We start from the raw sequence: 23,097 nt of genomic DNA, 5'->3' as shown, positions 1-23,097 counted from the left end.
TGTCCTTGTCTTGGTTGTGTCAAGTTCCTTCCTTAGCCTCTGCTCCTTTATCAGCCGGTCCCCACCCCCCTGCAAGCTTTGTCTCTCCGCAATGCTCTGCAGCATCTGCCTGTGGCCATGCCTGGTGGCAGCCCTGGCGGGACCGGAAGATGCTGTACCTTCCCCTCGCTGTGGGTGCAGCCTTTCTGCCTCCCTTGACCAGTCCGGGACCATGCTTCCCAGATTCCTCAGTTGGGTAGTGTGGGGATGCTCCGAGCACAGCAGCGACCCTGGGCAGTAATCACCTGCTGACCGTATCCAGTCTAATGAACGATTGACATGGGTCCCTTCTCCACGGTGCTCCGGGAGGGTTTCCCATAGCAGCTGACCTCAAAGGACTACGCTTCCCCCGGAACACCTTCACCAGCAGTGTCCCAGCACGGATTGCTCGTGGACACCAATTCCATAGCCCGTTACTTGATCTCAAAGCCGTGTCTGTCCCTCAGTGTCACGGGGACCCAAGAAGTGCTTGGGAAGCTCTGTTCAGGGTAGCCTGTTATTATTAGGGCTTCTTTGTCCCCTCCTTGAAGAAGCTTGCCTTCCTCCTCTGGGTTTCAAGGCTTCCTGGTGGCCATGAAGACCTTTCTGGGAGGTGCCTCTCCCTCCAGCAGTCAGAAGCGGCTTCCCTGACTCTTCCTGTTCTAAAGCCTGCACCTGGGGCTCCCCACTGGTTTTTCTTTTCTGCCTGAGAGACGCCTCTAGCCTCCAGGAACTTTGGTGACTGACCAGCCCTTGGCCTGCTGACTGATGCAGGTTCCCCTGCCTCTTGTCAGAGAGGCCCACAACGGGGCGAGCTGCTGGGCTGTGTTTGTGGGGTGGCCTTCCAGGAGCCCCCTGTGATATTAGGTTCTCAGAATGCAGTATCCATCACATGCACATTTTCAGCTGTGGGCCAAGGAAGGTATTTTCCTAGCTCAGCACGTGTTTGCAGCTTTCCAGGGGTCTCTCTGGTATGAGAATGTGGACCATGGAGCTCTCTCTCTGTTTCTTTTGCAATCCTGTTGCATCTGTGGTCTGCCCCTAATGATACCTCGCTGTGACTTCCTGTTTCTCCTCCAGCGACATGTGGGAACACATTGTTGGGGTGGGGGGTGATACCCAGCAGGTGTTGTCAGAAGCCTGAGCATTTGCCCCTTCATGACCATGACTGGTGGGATGGGTCAGCGACATCATTTGAAGCGGGGAAGAGCGTACCCCCCTAGGGAACGCCCCAGGTCTGGGGAATGAATTATTCTTGTTTTTAGCTTTCTCACCTTGTTTGGATCCAATGAAAGAAAGCGGGGGGGCCAGTCCCATGACTGTCATGGGGCGAAGAGGGGCTGGTGCCAAGACCTCTATTTTAAAAAGTCATTTTAGGAGCGCCTGGGTGGCTCAGTGGGTTAAAGCCTCTGCCTTCAGCTCAGATCATGATCCCAGGGTCCTGGGATCGAGCCCCGCATTGGGCTCTCTGCTCGGCAGGGAGCCTGCTTCCCTCTCTCTCTCTGCCTGCCTCTCTGCCTGATTGTGATCTCTGTCTGTCAAATAAATAAATAAAATCTTTTAAAAAATAAAAAAATAAAAAGTCATTTTAGCTCTTGAGATTCTGAAGTCATCTTGCGAGTGTGTTTGTGAGCCTCGAGACCTCCTGTGCTCATTTCCGGGTAGCAGGTGCCACCACAGTGTCTGGCACGTGAAGGACAGCTCAATACATGTTTGTGGCTGGGTCAGTAGAATCCCTTTTCCCTGTTGTCGTCGCCTTTGAAGGACTTCCTCAGTCCCTCCGGGATGGGCAGCAAGACCAGCCCAGCCACGGCATGGAGCTGAATGAGCTGATGGATTTGGAGGAGAGGCCGGGTGGGATTATGGGGAAAGATGTTGAATTTGCAGGAGGCCTGGGTTTGAGTCTCAGCTCTGCCACTGGCTTATTCTGAGCCTCCGTTTCTCTATCTGCATAGGAGGGCTAATAATTACCTTCCTCTCGCACATATTTTACAATCATGGGTTGAAGAATGTATGACAGATGTGGTTTAAACCATAAAGTCTACAAATATGGAGGATTCTAAAATTACGGTCTTTCTCCTCTTTGCTTTTTTTTTTTTTTTTCCCCGCTTCCACGTGAAGCCAGGTGCCCTGGGCTTGCCTCTACCAACCCTATTAGAATGTCCAGTGGCTGGGTCGTGATCTCAGAGTCGTGAGATTGAGCCTCGTGTTGGGCTCTTCGCTGGGTGTGGAGCCTGCTGATGATTCACTCTCTCCCTCTCTATCTATCCCTCCCTCTACTCATTCTTTCTCTTTCTCTAAAAAAAGAAAAAAAAAAAAAAAGAATCTGATGTGGCTGCCTGGATCCCCTGTAGGATTTCCATTGCCTGAATTCCCTAAGAACTCTTGGGTTATGAGAGCCTAACACACTCCCTTCTTAGACCTAGCCTTGGTCCCTGTGCCACTGGGGAGCACTCCATTGTCGTCATGCATCTGTGAACAAGACCTGGGGAACTCCATCCAGGACTACTTGACAGTGTTTCTCTCTCCCCAGGAGGCTGCTGAAGAGTGAACTTGGATCATTCATTACGGACTATTTCCAGGTAAGCTGCGTGGGTCTGAGTATCCGTCATTCTAGAATACGTGGATGCATGTACCGTTCCCTCAGCATCCAGAATTACGGTCACCGAGTCCCCAGAAGGTGCAGAGTCAGTGTGGCCCCTCCCCTCCTATAATGGACATGATGGTCTTGGGCAGCAGCCCTCAGGCTTTTTAGTCTCACGACTCCTTTACGCTCTTACAAATGACCACTTTCTTGGGTTATCTCTAGGTCTTTACCCTATTGGAAATGAAACCTGAAAAACTTTAAAATATTTAATTCATTTAATATGTAATATTTATTATTTATATTATTATTTGTTTTATTTTTTATTTCTACATTTATAAATAAATATATACTTACATATATTTATATATACTTATATTATGCATTATATATTATATATATTTATACATCTATATGTTTTTATTTTATTATTATTATTTTATTAATTTGTTATTTAATTTAATATTTAATTCATTTAAATAATAGATCTATTACCCCTTAGCCTAAACAGCATTGTTGTGAAAGATAGCTTTTCCAGAATAAACTCACCGAAGAGCAGCGTTGTGTTAGGCTTGTGACTCTGCTCCGTCTGGTCTCAGAGGGGAGAGCGGGTCCTGGTATCTGTCTCCCGTTCAGTTGTTGTGATATGGCCCGTCTTGTCGTCTCTGGAAAACTGCATGGTGCACTCATGGAGGGGGTACAAGAAAAGGGGTAAGCTGTAGCTTAGGGTAACTGAGGAAATCATTTTGACCATGTGGAAAAGGTCTGAGGATCTCCCGTAGGACCCCAGACCTCCCTTTGAGAATTGCTGCTCTAGCTACCTTCCCTCGCACCCCCATGGATGGCATCTAAGTCACCATAACTATAAGTACCCTTCAGCCAACTTATTTCTGGTTTCTAAGCCTCCTGGTCTGTTCTGTTCATTGGATCAGGGGATCTGACATCCCAAACCCTGTTGTTACGGGGCTGTTGAATTCAAGGTTCCAGGCTCAGTTAGAGGACGAATACAAGTTGTTTTCCTGATTCTAACCACAGGCTCATGGGGGCAGGGGAGGCCATGGGGACGGACACATTGTTTGACTGAGTAACTGACTAGGTGACACTTTGGTGAAGTCTGAGCTCTGGCTTTTCACTTATTAGCTGAGTGGTCTCGGGCAAGATGCTTTGTTTTCCCCATCTGTAAAATGGGAATAAAAACATTAGAGGTCGTTGAATGGTTTACATGAAATAACACCTGTAAAGCATTCAGCACAGAGTGTGTGGGGAGAGAAGTGGGGGGACACAGTGGGGAGGGAGTGGTCAATATCGTGCCCCCTAAATCCAGATTACCTGACTCCAGATTACTATGCCTGACATAGCCACGTACTAGCTGTGTGACCTTGATCAAGTTGCTTTACCTCTCTGTGTTTTAGTTTTCTGTTCTATAAAAGCAGGGGTAATAGGACCAAACCTTATGAGGTTGTTGTGGACTAACTAGATATTGTTTGTCAAGTGTTCAGGACAGAGACGAGCACAGAGGAAGACAGAGTAACGTGGTCGTTAAATTTATATGTATGCATGTTTGTTATTCTAAGGTGTCATCCATCCCTTTTAAAGGGAAAGTAACATAAAAACAGAAAACATTTTGGTTTCAGGTTGGTGATGTTATTCCATATCGTAGGAGAAAATAGTTTTAAGACAGTTGAAAGAGGTTTTAGGTCTTAAAAACACAGGCATTCTCTTTTTTTATTTTTTTTTTAACCAAGTTTCTACTTTTACAAGCTTCTATTTTTATGTGCACTTTTTAAAAAAGATTTTATTTATTTATTTGACAGACAGAGATCACAAGTAGGCAGAGAGGCAGACAGAGAGGGGGAGGAAGCAGGTTCCCCGCTAAGCAGAGAGCCCAATGCGGAGCTCAATTCCAGGATCCTGAGACCATGACCTGAGCCACCCAGGAGTCCCCACTTTTTTTTTTTTTTTAAGATTTTTAATTTATTTGATAGAGAGAGAAAGAGCACAAGCAGGGAGAGCAGCAGGGGGAGGGAGTAGGAGAGGCAGAAGCAGACTCCCCACTGAGCAGGGAGCCCAACATGGAACATGATCCCAGGACCCTGGGACCGTGACCTGAGCCAAAGGCAGATACTTAACCAACTGAGCCACCCAGGAGCCCTTTAGGTGCACTTTTAAAGAATGACAGCTGTCAATCCCTTGAGACACACATGCACAAGCACGCATGTACACATGCAGAGCAGAAAATGGCCACTGTAAATCTGGACAAAGTGAGATGTTGCGGAAGCCTGGAATTCACTTGGCTCAGATGTCTCAGCTGCTGGAAAGAAAGCCCCTGTCCAGGGAGAGACAAACATAAAGATTAAGAAAGAGGTAATGAGTTACAAATGTGCATCATCTCGGTTGCCCTTGACTCAAAGGTCAGTCTTGTCCTCAGCCTCTCCTCTTGCTGTCTGTGGTGATTGATTTTTAAATCCAGCTCCAGAAAAGTGGTTTTTCAATCAGTCCTGGAGGAACCTGCCAGCCTGGCCGCCTTCCTTGTTGACATTTAAAATAGACAGCATTTGCTGTGGTTTCAATTGGGTTTTAAATGTCAGTTGTCTTCTGGCATGGGGGGCTTACCCTAGGATGGGTGGGGAAGGGCATTTGGGTGGGGACTTGTTTATCTGGGAAGCCTTGAGGTTTTTGGGGGCGGTTAATGCTGCTTACAAAGTATGCCAAACACTTAACTAATAACCACACGTCATGTTTTTTTTTTCTTTCGAGAGCTTAATCAGACAAACTGCTTGGCAAATAGTGAGTCTCTGGGGGTGTGGGGTAGGAGCTGATTTTCACAGTTTTGAATCTGGGTTTTTCCTTAGTGTAAGGTGCTAGACTGGAGGGAAAGCTAGCCTGGGCGCTGTCTAGCAGTCTCTATAAAGTGTAGGTTTGAAGTCTCCTGGAGGAGCAGAGCCCCTTATAAAAAGAGGTGTCTGGTTCCCCAGCCCCTGAAAAGTACCTGGCGTAGAGTAGATGCTCAGTAAAGTTTCTCGGGAGAGAAGAAGGGGTTGTCTGCTGCAGGTAGATGATCTTAGATGGTGGAGACAAGGGCGTTAAAGAACACTCGCCTTCGTGGCTGGGAAGTGTTGCCCTTCCTTTTCCTTTAGTGCTGCCGATTAGGCCAGAGAGGGTCTTGGTTTGTGCCGGGGTCTTTTACACTTCTGTGGGACTTGGCGATGGTGTTTCAGGAAGACAGAGCAGGCCTCAAACGTAGAACATTCAGCTAGGGACGCTAATTAGGATTTCACAACTTTTTTGTGTGTGCGTGTGTGTTGAGTTGATGGTTGAGTTACCTTCCATTTATGAAATGATGTTGCTGTAATTTCGTTTTTAAACGTGTGTGTTTTAAAAAGTGGATGGATTTAAGAAAAGTAGTCTGCAAAGAGTTAACCGTTTAAGTGGCCCTGGCTATGGCCAAAGGCTGAAAGTGGTTGGAGAGAGATTCGGGGTTTGGATAGCCCCCTGCTAGGCACCGCTCAAAAATGGGCTGGTCCCAAAACCAGCTGTACCAAGTAGAACTCTCCAGGAGGGAGGCTGGAGGGGGAGGGGCATCCAGGAGCGAGGGTTTTAGAGGCCAGCCTTCGCATTCTACAGGCAGATACAGTTTCAAGAAGGAAAGTCTGAATGGGCTCCAGGAAGAACATTTCTCCAGCAAGGGAGGGGGGGTGGTCTGGGGACACATGAGGAACAGAACCAAGGGGTGGACAGGTAAGACACCAATGCTGTGGATGTGGCTGCCCGAGAAGATGATGAATGGGTTCTTGGCGCACTAGGTTCCTCTCTGTGGACAGATGACTCCTTCCTGGCCATCTGCGTTTATCCATGGACACCCATTGCCTGGGACCCAGACCCCCAACCTGGACATCTCCACTTGAGTCTTCTCTGTGACTCTGTGTCTGAAAGTAAACATTCTCATGTTGTAGCTTTTTTTTTTTTTTTTTTAAAGATTTTATTTATTTATTTGACAGAGAGAAATCACAAGTAGACGGAGAGGCAGGTAGAGAGAGAGGAAGGGAAGCAGGCTCCCTGCTGAGCAGAGAGCCCAATGCGGGACTCGATCCCAGGACGCTGAGATCATGACCTGAGCCGAAGGCAGCGGCTTAACCCACTGAGCCACCCAGGCGCCCCTCATGTTGTAGCTTTAAGTTTTTTTTAGATTTTATTTATTTATTTGACAGGCAGAGATCACAAGTAGGCAGAGAGGCAGACAGAGAGAGAGGAGGAAGCAGGCTCCCCGCTGAGCAGAGAGCCCGACGCGGGGCTCAATCCCAGGACCCTGGGATCATGACCTGAGCCAAGGGCAGAGGCTTCAACCCACTGAGCCACCTAGGCACCCCTCATGTTGTAGCTTTAAAGAAAGAGTCATGAAAGGGTATCTTCAGTGAAGAATGATGGCCATGACCTGAGGTGGAGGCAGAGGGGAAGCAGGTGGAAACACGGTGCTTATCATGTGTCCGCACATGCAGAAGACAGGCCGTCTGAGCCACAGAAGCACAGGTAGATTTCCAGAAGACATGGGCCCCCCAAAGTTGAACATTTCCAGTATTGAATTTTTCTTTTGCCCTCTGTTTTGAATTGCTCCTGGAAGGAGACTTGGGGTTCCCCAGGGGAACTCCATGTCATGGAGACAGCTCTGTGGGATAATTGGTTCCTTATAACTTTGCAAACTGATGATAGGAAATGCTCTGTGTCTTTCTGTCACCTAATTAGTGGTTAACCACCTTGGTGGTGTGGGGCATGGGGATGGGAGGAGCTGCAGAGAGCATTTTCTGGGCTCCTGTATCTGCTGGCCATGCTGTAAGCTTCCCCCTAAGCCCAGAAAGTGAAATTCCTTTCGGTGAAACTGGAGTTTCACTTGATACAGAAACACTGTCTATCCTCAGTGGCTCTGAATGAGCTAGTACCTAGGAAAGGGGGACATTTAGTCACCCTAATGCCAAAAGGTCATACATAGATGGCTTGGTAGCATTTGCTATAAATACCTCCCCCTGTTACCCATATCTGTAAGAGTCCCAGGAGGCCCGTTTCCTCATTGGTGCCTCGTTATCAGGGAAGGTTCATTGAGGGCTTATGGCACCTGGCAGAGCCGAGGGGGGAGACCCCTGGAAGCTTCATGGCCCCTGTGGAGTTGGAGAATGCAGACACAACAGGGATGTAGGTGAAGCCACATGGGTCCTACACCATGTAGCGTTAACTGAAACGCTAGCGTTAACTTAACCTGCATGGATGGTTAAAGGCTTCCAGAGAGGCCCGGAATCAGTAGATTTTGTAGGGGACAAAGATGGCGCCGGTAGGAATCCACAGCTAGTTGGGTGGAGTGATGATACAAGAGTGGGGAAAATCACTTGCGTGTGATTTTTTTTCCCCACAAACCCAACTGGAATAGAGAAGAAAGGTTTCAGCTCCTCTTTGTGGAGCCTGGGAAGTCTTCCCCAACCAGTGGGATTCCCCAAATGGAAAAAAGGGATCAGGAGGACAGAGGCTAGCAAGGGATGGGGCGTTGGACAAGTGGGCTGTGCTCCAGCGAAAAGACAAGGAAGAGGGGAGGGGACGATGCCCTTAGATGAGAACACCGGTGCAGGTTGCCTTTTGGAGTTGGCCAGTATGTGGAAGAAAGGCACTGTGGAGTTTGTAAGTATTGCGGTGGTTTGGGGGGACAGAAGGTTTTCTTGGCTGCTGGGAGGGGAGAGAAGGGAGTGGTACCCATCTGGCAGCTGTGAGAGGGACCCTGGATGCTTCAGGCTACTCTCAGTGGGGGGCCACCTGCCAGCCCTCTGGGTTACCCTTCAGGAGCTCTGCCGTACTTCATCCCCTCAGCAATTACCTGAAACCCCTGCAATTATCTGAATATTTTTAGTGTACTTGTCTCAGATTTTATGAAGATAAATGGAAAAGATGGGTCCTATGAAATTGATAACCGTACGTCTTCATATAATTGAGATCGAGAGGAAACTCAACAGGCACGCAGACGTGGCGGGTGTTTAGCCCCATTGGCCTTGGCGTACTGCACGTTCCGTTGAGAAACGAGGAACGCGTAGGTGCGAAACGCTAGAAGTCTGTCAGGTGCAGGTGGGGTGTAATTAGGGATTTTATAATCCTTCTTAGCTCTACAGGAGCAGAACTCTGCCTTATATCATGCAAGTGTCTCATTCTGCATGAGTTTTCAGGAAACCATTATGTATGAAATTGGGTGATGTCCCATAGAGCAGGCAGCAGCCAGGCTCAGGGCCCCGATGGAGGGGGGCTGCTGGAAATGCACACAGTTTTCGGATGTGGAGACACTGCAGCCGCTTTGTGGCCACGAGGAATAAAGACTGAGTTGGAAGGGCTGAGAAATACTTGTTAGGCATGGAAAGCACCAGGGCAGCTTTCTCTGAGGTTGGCGAAGAGCTCTAAGGAGGACGAAAGCAATAATGGTTCCAATGGCTGACATTTTCACAGGTTCATGGTCCAGGCATTGTTTTAAGCCCCTGGTTCTCAGAGTGTGGTCCCTGGACCAGCATCTTTAGCGCCACCTGCGAGTGTGTTGGAAAAGCAAATTTTCAGGCCCCGCCTCAGACTCACAGAAGCAGAAAGTGTGGGCCCTGGGCTCCGCTGTCCATGCTTGTGATGCCTGCGCACTTTCTGAGAGACGCTCTAAACCTTTTTTCCCCTGGGCCATGTCCCTTATTCCTCCTGATGGCTGATGAGGAAGATTTTGTTCTTGTGCAACCGAAACCTGGAGAAGGGAGGGCGTGCAAGATCGCACAGCTAGGGAAAGGCAGAGCAGGTATCCAAACCCAGGCCATCTGGCCACAGAAGAAAAATCTTCTGGATTGTACTTTAAATGTTCAAGGATGCCCCAGGGAAGAGAAGTTTCAGTGTTTTTAATTTTCATTTGTTTTGTGTCCAGTGAAACAGACATGGACTGTTCCAAGTTTCCTTGTGAAACAACTTTTTTAAAACCCCAAATACACCCTCTCAGTAACCCCTGAAGCAGGGCTAAATGAAGCATTGGCATTTGTACTGAGTTTTAAATCTTCTCACTCCAGCTGGGGATTTCTGTCTGGTCTTATCACGCCCCCTCACACACACACACACAAACACACACACACACACACACACACCCCACAACACATACGTGCAAAACACACATCAGGACTGGCTTATTAGGAACTCTCCAGGCTTGGGGGTGAGTCATGTTTATGAGCCTTCTCGCTGCTTATCTAGGAAGGTATTGAGGTTCACAGGAAATGTGGACGTCCTTAGGGACAATGACTGTACTTGCAGAGTTGCGAGGGGAGAGAAGAAGGTGGCCCACCATGTCCATCACTGGCTGGGTGCCAGCGCCAGGAACCTCTGTAGACCTTGGTATCGCTGGAAACATGCGTGGAGCAGGATTGTTGGGTAACGCAAGTTCTCCGGAGGCAGAGGGGTGTGCTTCTAGACGCCTCTGGGGTCGGAAGGAATGTCTCATTTGGGATTGGAATCTGCCGGGGAGCCAGGTGTTGGCCTTGCTAGACAGTGAGTGGATCGCAGAGAGGGAGGCCTGAGAAACTACTTTTGGAGAAGCAGAATTTGGGACGCTGCTAGCAGGGTCAGGCATCAGGAATGAGCCAGCTAGATGGAGGCTTTGTGGTAGGACTGAGTGACCTCACCTGAGGTGGCTAAGCCAACTGCTCCTGGCAGGTGTAGAGCCGGAAGACGATCTCCTCTGCTTTCCCCTGTGGGCAAGGAGGTAAGCAGCCTCGCCAGGTGCCAGGGCAGGAGAGCAGGACGGCTGAAAGCACCAGCCCTTCCGCCAGGCACATCTGGATCCTGGTCCTTACTGGAACCCTTACTGGCTGGGTGACTTCAGGCCTGTCACTCAACCTCTCTGAGCCTAGTTTTCGGAGTGGTACGCTAGTTATAATCATGGTACCGACTTCAAAAGGTTGTTGTGGTTCCTAGAGGAGTTGTTAAATTGGCAAAGTGCTTGGTATAAAGGGAACAGTCAGCATATGGTGATTTGTGTCTTTGTATCTTTTATTATTATTGCTAAAATAAACCAGGGGCATAGAATGGGAGAAAGACCTGGGTTTGGATTCAGACCAACCTGGGTGCCAGTTCTGGTCTTGCATTTGCTGGTTACTTCTCCAAGCCTCCATTTCTTCATCTGTAAAACAGGCATCGTTTCTGGCAAAGGTGTAATGAGCTAGTGCATGCAGAGGGTTTAATACAGTGCCTGACAAGAGTGAAAACCAGTAAGTAACTCTCCTGTCCTTCCATCATCACGGCTGAAGCAGTAGAAGCAGAGGGTGGCCGGCGGCCTTAGCATCTACAGAATTCCTGCTATGTGGAAAGTTCTTTCCTCTGGGAAGATGGGGTCCATGGCCTTCTCCCCACCCCCCCAAGCCTAACGGGTCCCCTGTTTTCCTGAGTCCCTCCGGTGGGAGTGGACTGGAGGTGTGCACTGGTGACAAGACCACCTTCTCCTCTGCCCTCCACTGCTTCCTCCTGCCTGTCCTCCATGATCCCCTTGGCAGGATGGGGCGAATCTGTCCTGCCCACTCAAGATTGGGTGATTCTAGTGCGTTTCCCCAGACATCCTTGTTTTTTGCATTTTCCTAGCTGGACCTTACTTTTCTGTGGGCAGCCTATTTTCTGATGGCTTAGAAAAAAATAGACAAGTCAGCTGTTTCTCACACCCAGCCACGTCTGCCACTTCAACAAAGTGTCGTGTATTCCACGGCTAAGTTCATTTCCAGGGTGGGGGTGAAGCAGTAGGTGACCAGGACCCTGGTTCCAAGTCCCACCCGGGTCGTTTCCTAGGTGGCTGCTGTTTAATGTGTTTTATTAGCTTGAAGCCTTAGGCCTGGGGACGTGGTGGTCCTGCTGCCATGGGGCGGAGAGTAGGACCAGAGGAAAGTTAGGTTCTTTCCAGCTCTGGCCCCACACTGCCCGCAGCGAGCAGATACTCGGTACCTTCCGGAGTCGGGCTCTTGTCGAGGGCTGGGAGTGCGGTGAGGTGAGTTCCAGGGAGAACAGGTGCCTAGAAAGACAGGCTGTGCACAATGGATGCCCAGTTCAATGCTGGTTCCTCCCTCCCCCACTTTTTTAGGTCTCAGTAGCCTTAAGCCTCACAGATGTCAGGTGGCATATCCTTAGGTAAAGTGATAGACAGACAAGGTAGGCTTCATCATTTACAGGGCCCGGTGCAAAATAAAAAATCGGTCATGGCCAGGGTGGGTAAATCAGTCTTGCTGTGGGCTTGCTGTTGTAACCCACGGTGGCCAAGTGACCTCTGAAGAGATTGTAACCTTTGCACCCTCTGGACACAGATCAAGGGTGGCCAAATGTGCACCACCACCACCACCACCCCCCCCCCCGCCCCCGCGCTGAGCCACCAGCACTTGAGGCACAGCTCTGTGAGCCCTGGGAGGGGAGGGCTGCCACCAGGCCCCTCCCCGAGATGCTGCAAGGCGGGCACCCAACTCTCCCTTCCCTGCACCTGTGCCTGGGTGCCCACCGGCCAGACCCTTTCCACCATTGGGAATGGGAGGATAGTGGGAGGTGGGCAGGGCGAAGAAGACCCTGCAGCGGGGTCAGCCACCAGTGCGCGGGGACAGCAGATGCTGAAAACCCCTCCTGGGGAGGTGCTAAGAGGCAGGACCACAGAGGAGCTGAGGCCCCAGGCCTTGGCACGTCCTGCCTAGCCCTATCCAATTTCACTTACAATACACAAGTTCAAAGATAAAAATATTAAGAATTGAAATGGTAACTGCAGGGCACTGAACCCAAGTGGGAGGCCCTTCAGACCATGAGGCCTGCAGTCACACAGGACCCTAACCTCCCCAGGGTCCTGCCTGACTGCAGATTCCCAGGAGATACAATTGGCTCAGTCTGAGGCCTGGGTCAGGGGTAGGGTTGGAACCAGGCCAGCTGGCTAAGCTGACGCTACAGGCTGGGGTCAAGGGGTTTGAACTTGCACAGTGGGGCACAGGTCCATTAAGTGGATGACAGGTGCTTCTCCAAAGGAGGTGGGGGCTGTAGGCTAGGCTGGCCCCAAAGATCCTTCCTCCATGCACACATGCTGAAGAAAATCTGGAGACTCCTTTCCTGGAAAGGTCCATACATACACCATCAGAACAGTGTGTGACCAGTGGATTTTGACCACAGAGCTGGGGAGACGGCAGAATGACTAGATGCTCCCTTCAGTCCCTTCCCGAGCCTGTTTTTGGTGCTCTATTTGGTCTAAGTTAAGGATTGCCATGATGCGTATCATGAGAATTTTTTTTTTCAAAGATTTTAAAAAATTTATTTGACAGACAGAGATCACAAGTAGGCAGAGAGAGAGGGGGAAGCAGGCTCCCTGCTCAGCAGAGAGCCCAATGAGGGGCTCCATCCTAGGACCCTGGGATCATGACCTGAGCTGAAGGCAGAGGCTTTAACCCACTGAGCCACCCAGGCACCCCTATCATGAGAATTTTAAAATGAAAATTTTCTTTTTCATTCTCTATAATCCACAAGTAATTTCTTTTACTTGAAAAAGAAAAAAAAAATGTTTTGTTTTGTTTTTTCCCCCAAGTGTCTCCTTGAAAGGGGGAAGATGTAAGAGAGAGAAGGAAGGAGAGTCTGGGCCGTCTTTTAAAGAAGTCTATCCTCTAAGATCCAGACAAAGTGATTTTTACCAAATGAAGAAATGTCAACAAATTTAGGGAGACTGTTTTTCCCTTTCTTCCCTCTTATACACATTCTGTCACTTATCTTGATTTCTTAAAAGTTCAACATGATCTTACCCCCCAAACAGGGAACATGGACACTCAGCTAATGTCTATTAGCATCTGCTGTGTTTGGGACACTTCTCAGAGCCATGGGCACTAAACTAAGAAACGTTCCTCACCCCTAAGGACCTAGCACAGAGGATATAGGGTTTGAATTCATTTCTTTGACTAACTCAGGATAGGACCAAGATGAGGCTTTTTTTCTCTCTCCACCTCCCAGTACTTCCGGTTCTCCCCAACCATTGAACATGTGCATGACCGCGGTGATGGAACACACTCACGAAAGCTGCCTTCAGAGGGGCGCTGGATCTCATCTGTGGGTGTATCGCAGAGACGTGAGCTTTCTGAGGCTTGTAGGGCTGTTTTGGAAAAAGCCTGGGACATCCGTGCTGTATTAGAGGTGGTGACAGGGAGTCATGGCATCAGGAGCCTTTGCACAGAGCTCCCAGAGTTGTTCTGAGAACCTCATCCGGATGGGGGAAAGGGACCCACGCAGAGGCTTGAGGCCCCAGTTGCCCAGAAACATGCCGATGGAGCGATTGCCACCAGGAAGCTCCTCTGGAACCCTTTCCTGTCCAGCTCAGCTGTCCCAGAACCTTGCTTCTGAGAGCTGAAGTTGGGTGCCGTGGTGGCTTCTTGCTTTCTGACCCAGGAGCTGCTGGGAAATGTTTGCTGGGCTGGAAGGAGAAGACGCAGTTGGGGTTTCCCCTTAATTACCTGTTTGTTGCCGTTCTTTGTAAAGGAATTGCTATTTTCGTCCTTCAACAGAGTTGGTGCTCTCCCCTAAGATGTCGCTCTAACTTGAATTTGGGGTTCCATCTTGAAACCAAACAGTGCCTGGCTACTTTTTGAAGTTACATCCTATCTTTCTTGTTTTTTTAAAAGACTTTATTTGTTTGAGAGAGAGCATGAGCAGGAGAAAAGATTAGAGGGAGCTAAGCAGAGAGTCCGATGCGGGACCCGATCCCAGGACCCTGGGATCATGACCTGAGCCGAAGGCAGAGGCTTAACCCACTGAGCCACCCAAGCGCCCTACAGTGACTAATTCTTACATGAACTCTATGATATTGCTGGTTGGGTACCATTTTACAGATAAGGAACTCAAGAATCAGGGAAAGTAAGGCCGAGATCACACAGCTAGAATGTGGCCAAGCTGGAACTTGAACCCATCTGACATCTAAGTTTTTTCCCCTCTGCTATGCATGCTCTTGTCATCATGGCCATGTAGGGTTTTATAAAGGAGTATACTAACAAATGCATTGGTTTTTTTTGTGTAGGAGTCCTATCCCCACAGGCCCCCTATGCCATAAACATAGGCCTTTGAGAATCTGATAATATGGGGTGAGGTGGAGAGGCACCAGCACGTCCTTGTTCTCGGAGCTTCTGTGACATGTGGAGAGGCTGTTCTACTTCTTGTGGGACCCGCTGTAGCCCTTCAAGGGAAGGAAGGGGTCTGGGTGGGAAGACTTGCCGGAAGGCAGCAAAGCAGAGTGGAGAGAACATGGCTTCTGGCTCCAGGAAGCTCTGCTCTGTCGCCTGTAGGCAGTGTCTTTCCTGACATCAGCCAAGTAAGGGTGATGGCACCAACCAGAAGAGACTTTCAAGGTGGTTGGAATTAGGTGAAATGAAGGCTGTAAACCCTTTGACATACACAGAACACTCAGCAGTTGTTAGGTGCGATTGAAAAAGGACTTAACCTGGGCACCTGGGTGGCTCAGTCGGTGGGCGTCTGCCCGTGGCTCAGGTCATGGTCCCAGGGTCCTGGGATCGAGCTTCACGTCGGGCTCTCTGCTCAGCAGGAAGCCTGCTTCTCCCTCTCCCACTCCCCCTGCTTGTGTTCCCTCTCTCACTGTGTGTCTCTCTCTGTCAAATAAATAAAATCTTAAAAAAAAAAAAAAAAAAGTAAAAGAAAAAAGACTTAACCTTATTCTCCCTTTCCACAGCTTAACACACACACGCTCACTGACGGACACATACCCACAGCTGGTTGAAGTTTTACACACAGTCTCTTTCATGCTAGCGTGAGAAACCCTCAATTTATCTTTTTTAAAAAATATTATTTCTGCCTAATTTCCCATTACCTCAGCGCTCCCTCTTCTGAGTTTAGATTAAGGGCTCAAAGGATATTGGGTGCCACAGGGCCAGCCAAGCGCGAGGCCTACCTCCTTCCTGCTTGGAGGAACGGGATGGCGGTTGGGTTCCGCCCCTGTCTCCCTCTTTTGCTGCGGGATGTCTCGCTGACTTCTCCCGAAGCCTGATCCTCCAAGAGGACAAAAGTCTCCTCAGACTTGGAGGCTTCAGAGCCTGCCAGTGCCTAGAACCCGGCGCCCTCAGCCACTGGAAGTGGAAGAAGGTTTTGTCACTCTGTGCAGTAGCCCAACCCTTGTGTTCTTTGTTCTCTCTTGACAGAACCAGCTTCTTGCAAAAGGCCTGTTGTTCGTGGAGGAGAAGATTAAGCTGTGCGAAGGCAAGTACAAGGCAGCCCTCGTACAGCGGGCTTTGTGACTCAGCCTCTGGTGTTTGGACAGCTGAAATGCTTCTGTCCAAAAGTGGCGGGCTCCAAGGGAGTGATTCACGCCGACCGTGTCTCCTCCAGCCAGGCGGCCGCACTCGCCTACAGTCGGCTGCTCGTGGCAGTGCGAGTCCGATCGTATTTTGAGAAGTCCTGTGGAATCGGGGTGGTCTTCTCAGAGACCCTGCTGAGGGTTCTCCCCGGGGGCGTGCTGGCGGTCTCCTGGGCAGGGATTGATTACACTCCAGATCCTGCCACGCCGCTCCTTCTGGTCTGATCCAGGCTATTCTCAATTGGCCTTTTTCATGTTTCTTGAGGTCTTCTATTTCACGAGGCCCCTACCCATTTTGGGGATTGTATACCAGGCAGGTACCTGCTGCATGAGGTCTGATAAGATGGGCAAAGGAAGGTTCCTCATGGGACAGGATGGAGAGGCACCAAATAGAGGTGAGAGGTGGGACCAAGGCAAGAATTGGCCAGCCCCATGACTCTGGATCCTGAGAAGCTGGATCCTGATCTTAGATCACCACCTGTTGCTTGGGGGACTTTTGGCAAGTTTCTAGTTTCTTTGGATTTTTTTTTTAATCATTTTTAAAATGATATGATTTTGAAAGGGAGTGTAGGGAATATAATAGGTGTAACCCCATTATCTGGCATGTAGTAGGTCTACAGATGTTTGTTTTTTTTTTTTCCCCCTACTCTAGCCTAGAAACTTCTACCTGGAGGTCAATCTGCTACTACAGATTTACTACTGGACACAGACATAGTGGGCAGGAGGGTGTGCTCTTTTTTGCCCCCTCATGCAAGCAGGGAGGAGGGGCAGAGGAAGAGGGAGAGAAGGAATCCGAAGCGGCTCCACACCCGGTGCTGAGCCTGATTCGGGGCTCGATGTCACAACCCGAGATCATGACCTGAGTTGAATTCCAGAGTCAGGTGTTCAACCCACGTAGGTGCCCCGCGCCCCCCTGGCCAAGGCCTTATTTTTAAGTGACTGGCCTTGATGAGAAGAAGTCTGTGCCCCTTTTGCATGTTGGGGTCAGGCTGGTACACCAGCGTGGGAGGTGGCTGCCTCAGAAAGGGAGGGAAGAGAAGCACATGGTCTCTGGCCATGATATTTGCTTGGAGGTCATGTGGGGAGTTATCCCAAGCTCCTGGAAACGTGGAAAATCAGCTTCATGAAAAGGATATTGAGCAAAATCGGAGCTGTATGGTGCTTTTAAAGGGAAGTTCAGGGCCTCTCATTTGAGTGATGCTCACTGTAAATACATTTGGAGTGAAAGCTCAGGAATGCCGGTCATCTGAGGTTCTGTGCCTCTGCCCCCCAAGCACCCTACGGGGCACTGGGCCGGGTGTTCTGCCTGGGTCTGCTCTCGTCCAGGCGTCTGAGCGGCTCTACCGCACAGCCAGGGGGCCTGTGGAAAACCTGCAAGGGCCTTGCCTGTCTTCCGAACATCCCCACTTTTTATGTTATGTACTACACCTCCAAGAAATATTTTATTCAGCTAAAAGGATCCTCTGGCTATATTTTTTAAGATTTTATTTGTTTATTTGACAGAGATCACAAGTAGGCAGAGAGGCAGGCAGAGAGAGAGAGAGAGAGGAGAAAGCAGGCTCCCTGCCGAGCAGAGAGTCTGATGCAGGATTCGATCCCAGGATCCTGAGATCATGACCTGAGCTGAAGGCAGGGGCTTATCCCACTGAGCCACCCAGGTGCCCCGGATCCTCTGGCTCAGAAACCACGGTTAGTACCCATCCTTTCATAGAACAGACCTCCCTGTTTATGCACCTGCAGCATAACGGCCGCAGAACCAACACACACAGCTCCTCTCCGGGCAGGCTCTGTCACGATAATTCCAGTGACATTTCCCCAAGCTTTAGCAACCTTGACCGTGAGGAGTTTCTCATTCCCCTTCAGTAGTCATGCGGTGGTCAAAACTCCCGTGGCCCATTAAGTGTTTGTAGGGTATCTATCTAGAACCTTCCATCCAGTCGCCCTTCATCTTTGCAGGAAGCTGAGTCCTCTGGGCTGTTTTCTGAAGGTGAAGTCACTTCCTCGTAACTCTCTTCCCCGGGGTTACCCTGTTTTGCTAGCCTGTGTCTGTCTGATGTTCTCCTCTGAATGCTTTCCAAAACGTCCATTACTCTGTGAAGTTTGAAGGCAGCAATTAGACCCAGGTTCCCAGGAGAGGTGCCTTCCTGCTGCTAAGCGGGAGGATTGCCTTGTGTGCCGATGAGCGTTCTGTCTTGGTGGTGGAGGAGAGTCCGTAGGCACCAGCACTGACCTGCAGGGGTCCCCTTCCCTTCCTCCATTTCCAGAAGGCCTCTGCTTGTCTGCCTCGTAGAAGGCTTAGGATACAGGCCATCATGTAAAGGAGCTGGAGGAGCCCTTTCTCCTGGGAAGGACATTATCCAGGTGTTGGGTTCACCTTGTTCTTGGGTACCAGGATGAGAGCTAACATCTCAGATGTTCCTTTTGACCTCCTCAATCCTCTCTGCTGTGAACTAGCATAGCCTGCGTTTGGAAAGATTTGTGCATTCAGACGTTGATTTTTAGTCCACTACGTACCAGGCACTTTGCTAGGTGCTGGGGACACTGTGCTGAACAAAACCATCGTAGGATTCCAGGCCCTCGTGGAGCTCACAACCAGTGGTGGAGAGAGGTACTTATCAAATCCTCATCAACTATAAAACTGTAATTGCAACAGGTACCAAGACTATAGTCCATAGGTTTTCCACTGGTTTGACCAGTGGGCTGGACTTTGGTATAGAGGCAGTATTGGAGCTAAAACTAGAGGGACAGACAAATGTAAGTCAGGCAAAGTGTGGGGTGAGGGCTGGAGAATAGTCTAGGCAAAGGGACTAGCACGTGCAAAAGCCCTGTGGTGTGAAGGATCATGGTGAGCATTAAGGGCTGAGGTAAAATCCACATAGTAGGGCCCAAAGGTCAAAGGGAAAGGTCACGGGTAAGGTTGCAGAAGAAGGAAACAGACTCCTGCCCCTGCCCACCAGAATGCCCACGTTTTAGAGGTTTTCTTGATCTGAGAGCAAAGGAAAATGTCGGAGCGAATTATTTAGTCCTGTTCTGCCCTGTCCCATATTTAGACTAGATGGTAACCACCTTTCACGCACCGGCCTTAGCGTCTGGGAAAACCTATACACTTGATCCCTGCCATTCATTTACTGAAAGCTTCCCAAAAATGGATTTATTGATCCGTCTGGCATCGTGCTAAGCACTAGAAATAATAATGGTGAGCAGGACAGACAGGGCTCACGCGCTTATTCCCGTTCTAGTGGAGGGGGCGGAGAAGTCAATAAGCAATTCCAACCGCCTGTAATTAGCAGTCCAGGAGGGAAATTAAAGGGGTGCTACGGATTTGCATTTTCCCCCCTAGTGTGTTTCTCTCTGACCTTTTAAACTCGGCACATCTTCGGCCCTGCTCACTGCTAGTTATGCCCTTGCTCTGCTCTCTCTCAGCCACTGCTTTTATTGTCCATTAAATTAATAGGCGGAAGATGCTAAATGAATCTTTCAAGATCTGCTCAGTGGAACTGGCAGGGTTTTGCCAAGTGCATCTCTCGGTGTCTAATCTTGGCCGACCCAGTTTCTCTGCTTCGGATGAGCAAAGACAGTGCTCAATCAGCTCTGTCATCTAGGTCATTAAAAAGCAGCCACTGTGCGGGCCCCTCTCTCTGCCCGTGCCCGCCTTCCTGCAGTTGCAAAGTTTCTGGCACCGCCTTCCGGTGGCATTGGGGTGACCCGTGTATAGGCAGCCCGGGACTGGTGCCTGACCGTGGTCTGGGTCCCAGGGGCAAGAGTAGGCGCAGCATCCGGTGGGTCCTGTGTCTTGCAGGTGACCACTGCAGAATGTGCTATGTCCCACCGTCCACCTGGCCTCTGGTTATTGCAAACCAGTGGGTGGAAGTGGTACTTTCTAGGCCCTTCTTTCTTCTCCCTGTACTGACAGCTCCAATCCGGAATATAGAAAACAAAACAAAACAAAAAACAAAAACAGTGTTGTCATGATTTGAAAATGAAAACAATAAATAACTGTGCCCATGATCCTCCCCGATTAACTCTGTCGAGAGCATGGGTTCTGGCATCCCCGCTCTGCCTTCTCGCTGTGTGATGTTGAGCTAGACCCTTGGCCTCTCTGAGCCTATAAAATGAAGTCATGAGTTTACTCATGAAATGACCTAGAGATAAGTTGTTTAGCGCAGTGCCTGAGAATGTTGTAACCATTCCCATGATGGCACAATGGTCCTGTGATTTCCAAACTTCAGCTCCCTTTTCTGGCACGGGGGATAGAAGACTTATTTGTCTTTTTTTCCGTGAAGTCTTCCCATCTAATCCCACATTTACTTGTACTAATGCCTCCCAGGGCAAATGTAGATAAGGAGCTTCTTCTGTAGCTCTGTCCCCAAGCTGCCCTGTCCCCAAGCTGCGTTTGACACGGGACTGTCTCTGCCTGTCCTGCAAGTAATGATCAATTCTTTTCTTTCTTTCTCCCCTCCCATCTTCTCGCCCTCGTGTAGGTGAAAATCGCATTGAGGCTCTGGCTGAAGTGTGGGACCACTTCTTCACTGAGACTCTCCCCACCCTGCAGGCAATATTTTATCCAGTTCAGGTCAGTCTCACTGAGGAACGACCTCCTGCCGGCCTCGGCGCTCTGTCTCCTTCCTTGGCCTTTGGCCAGCTGGGGCCTCCTGGTGAACGGGGCAGAGGCAGGACGTTGGGCGCCTGAGTTGGCTAAGGACCTCGGTGCTCTCTGGAGGGCTCTCTGGTCTATGTTTAGCATCTAACCTCAAGCAAAGGGAGAGTGCCCGCTTAACCAGCAATTTGTAGGCTCTCGTCATGCTCTTGGTTTTGAGTCTGCCTGTATATTCTTGGAGCGGTTTGTTTCAGAAGTAGAGAAGATGGGGCAGGGAGACTTTTTTCTCTTTTCTCTTTTCTTCCCCCCCCCCCTTTCTTTGAAGCCCACGGATGCTGTTGTCCCAGATTGTGGGAAGGGAATCATGTTGCTTGCCTTCCATAAAGGATGGATGCCTGAAGACGAGTAGCCACAGGAGGGAGCAGAAAGGACACTGGTAGCTGGGCTTGGGCGAACTCATTTCATTTCTCTGGGCAGAGCTCTGTTGCATCTGCAAAATATGGGACTTCCAGCGAAAAATGAGCAGCATCTCCTTGGTATTCTTACTCTGTGACCGGAGCTTATTCTAACACTTGCGTTGACTTCCTCCACCTTCTTGCAGAGGCTGTTAACAGGACTGGTCACTGCCCAGTCAGAGTGAACACCCCTGCGGTCAGGTTGACTGATAGATTGTTCTCCCCAAGATTCACATCTCCATCCTCCATTTATCCTGCCCCCGGTCTGCCCGCTGGGGTGAAGGTGCAGATCTCATGGGGGCTTTGTTGAAGGGCGGGTGTGGGGCCCCACAGCAGCACAGCCCTTGGCAGTGACGTGTGCTGGACATAAGGGCCCACAGGCTTTTCTTGCTCTGGATGGTGTTGTATGGGAACTTGGAATTCTGTTAAATATATATCAATATCTAAAAATTGGGAGGTTATGCCTACAGAGTCTGTATCCCGTTTCTGGCCTGCCCCGAGTAGTTCCAGAAGAGCTCTGACCGTTACCTCAATGGTCTCTTCATCCCCTCCTCAGCTCCGTCCTGTGCCCCTCTGAGAGGGTTTGGAGCGTGTATGGGGTCATTTATCTCCAATCCCCACAGACGTCTCCCCTCCTGGTAGTGGTCACTCCTAGGCCCGCATTGGGTCCTAAGAAGACCAACCTGGGAGATAGTGTGGCCAGAGTTAGCAAATAATATTATAGGATAATAAATTAAATTTGAATTTCAGATAAACAATGAATAATGCAAAATCTAGCACATACTTCTACTAAAAAATTATTCCCATTCAACTGGACATTCTCCGTTTTATTTGGCAATTCTACTGGAGGGGGTGTGTACACCTGAGTGTCTGTCTTAGGACCCCAGGAGCACGGAATTCCAGGGTGTGGGTATCTGGATGTGGTTAGAATGGGAGTGTGGCATCTGAGTGGGCGTGGCCTTGGTGCGGTCACCGGATGGCCAAGAAGGGCCCTCACTGACATATATCCAGGCAGGATCCCGGTTGTGTGGGTCTGGGATGTTACCAGCTGCTTCTCTTGGAAAATTACAAGCTCCAGTGATAGTTGACTTGCCCCTGTCCACCCCCTGTCCCCCACACAGTTTCCCAAGTGCTGCTGCTGACCCAGACGCCCCCACCTTGAGAGGCCTGGAGTTAGGGGTCCTCATTGCTGCTAGTAACACACCCAGATGTCTGTCAGGTCAGCTCGATCCTCCTTAGAGCCCCTGTCTGGGTAGGTGTCTGTGTCAGACCTAGTTCCTCTGTGGGCAGACGGGGTTTTGAAGACCTACTGTGTTCAAGGATGTGGAAGCTTGCCTTCATTTTCCTACCTTAGAAAGTGAAAGGAACTTGGGAGAGGGAGCGAGGGTACAGATAGTTATGAGGTCAGAGGTCAGTGTGGACTGCATTGCCTTGGAAAAGGCAAAGTTGGGGGGAGCACCGCTGCCATTGGAGACATGTGGGGAAGGCAGTCAAAGAAGGGGTGTTTGACCCAAGCCTGGAAAGTGCCAGGGGCGCTTGTGTGTGTCTCTGGGGACAGAAGCGGGCAAAGAGGAAGAAATGCAGGGAAGACAAAAGCACTCTGTGTGTTTCTGGGAAACCCTGAGGAGTTCTAGAAATGTAGATGCTAGAAAAGGGATGAAAAGTGACATCCTGTTTCACAGGTCCCTTCCGATCTCCTCCTCGGCTCTGCCAAGAACAGCCCCCGTGTTTTGGTGTGTGCGGTGTGTATACGCGCAGAGGGGAGTCTAGGAGAGAGACCCTCTTTTCTCTTTCTGCTTTAAGAAACTTCAGGAGCCCTAAAATCAAAGAGTTAAGTTTTGAGATCCGGCTCTACCCTGGGGCTAGAACCATAACTCTGGGCTCAAGAGGTTTCGTGTGTGAAGTAGGTTTCATACCAGTACCTATCGTGAAGGGTGGGGATTAATCGTGTTAGTTCCATCTAAAATATTGAAAGTCCTGCCTAGCCCCTGGAGCTTAGTAAATTGTCAGCTCTTAGGATTATTACTTATTTCCAGCCCCCACCCACACCCTGCGTGGTCAGACTCGTCTGTGTGTTTTCCTTCTTGGCCTGGTGCAGGCTAAGTGC

At 49.8% G+C, this 23,097-nt stretch overlaps 1 protein-coding gene across 9 annotated transcripts in view; it reads left to right on the top strand.

Annotated features, from left to right (window-relative positions):
• Positions 1-23,097, top strand: part of PRR5L (proline rich 5 like) — a 69,915-nt gene that overhangs the window by 30,590 nt on the left and 16,228 nt on the right. For all 9 annotated transcript variants that reach the window (XM_004755996.3, XM_004755993.3, XM_004755994.3 and 6 more), the window contains 3 exons: positions 2,552-2,600; positions 15,784-15,841; positions 20,420-20,511. In XM_004755996.3, coding sequence (XP_004756053.1) covers positions 2,552-2,600; positions 15,784-15,841; positions 20,420-20,511 — 199 coding nt within the window. The remainder of the gene's footprint in view (positions 1-2,551; positions 2,601-15,783; positions 15,842-20,419; positions 20,512-23,097) is intronic.

This window comes from Mustela putorius, unplaced genomic scaffold (genome assembly GCF_011764305.1).
Source record: "Mustela putorius furo isolate JIRA1106 unplaced genomic scaffold, ASM1176430v1.1 tig00003859_pilon_pilon_pilon, whole genome shotgun sequence".
In the NCBI taxonomy this organism is placed as follows: domain Eukaryota; kingdom Metazoa; phylum Chordata; class Mammalia; order Carnivora; family Mustelidae; genus Mustela; species Mustela putorius.
This window is presented reverse-complemented; position numbering and strand designations above follow the sequence as displayed.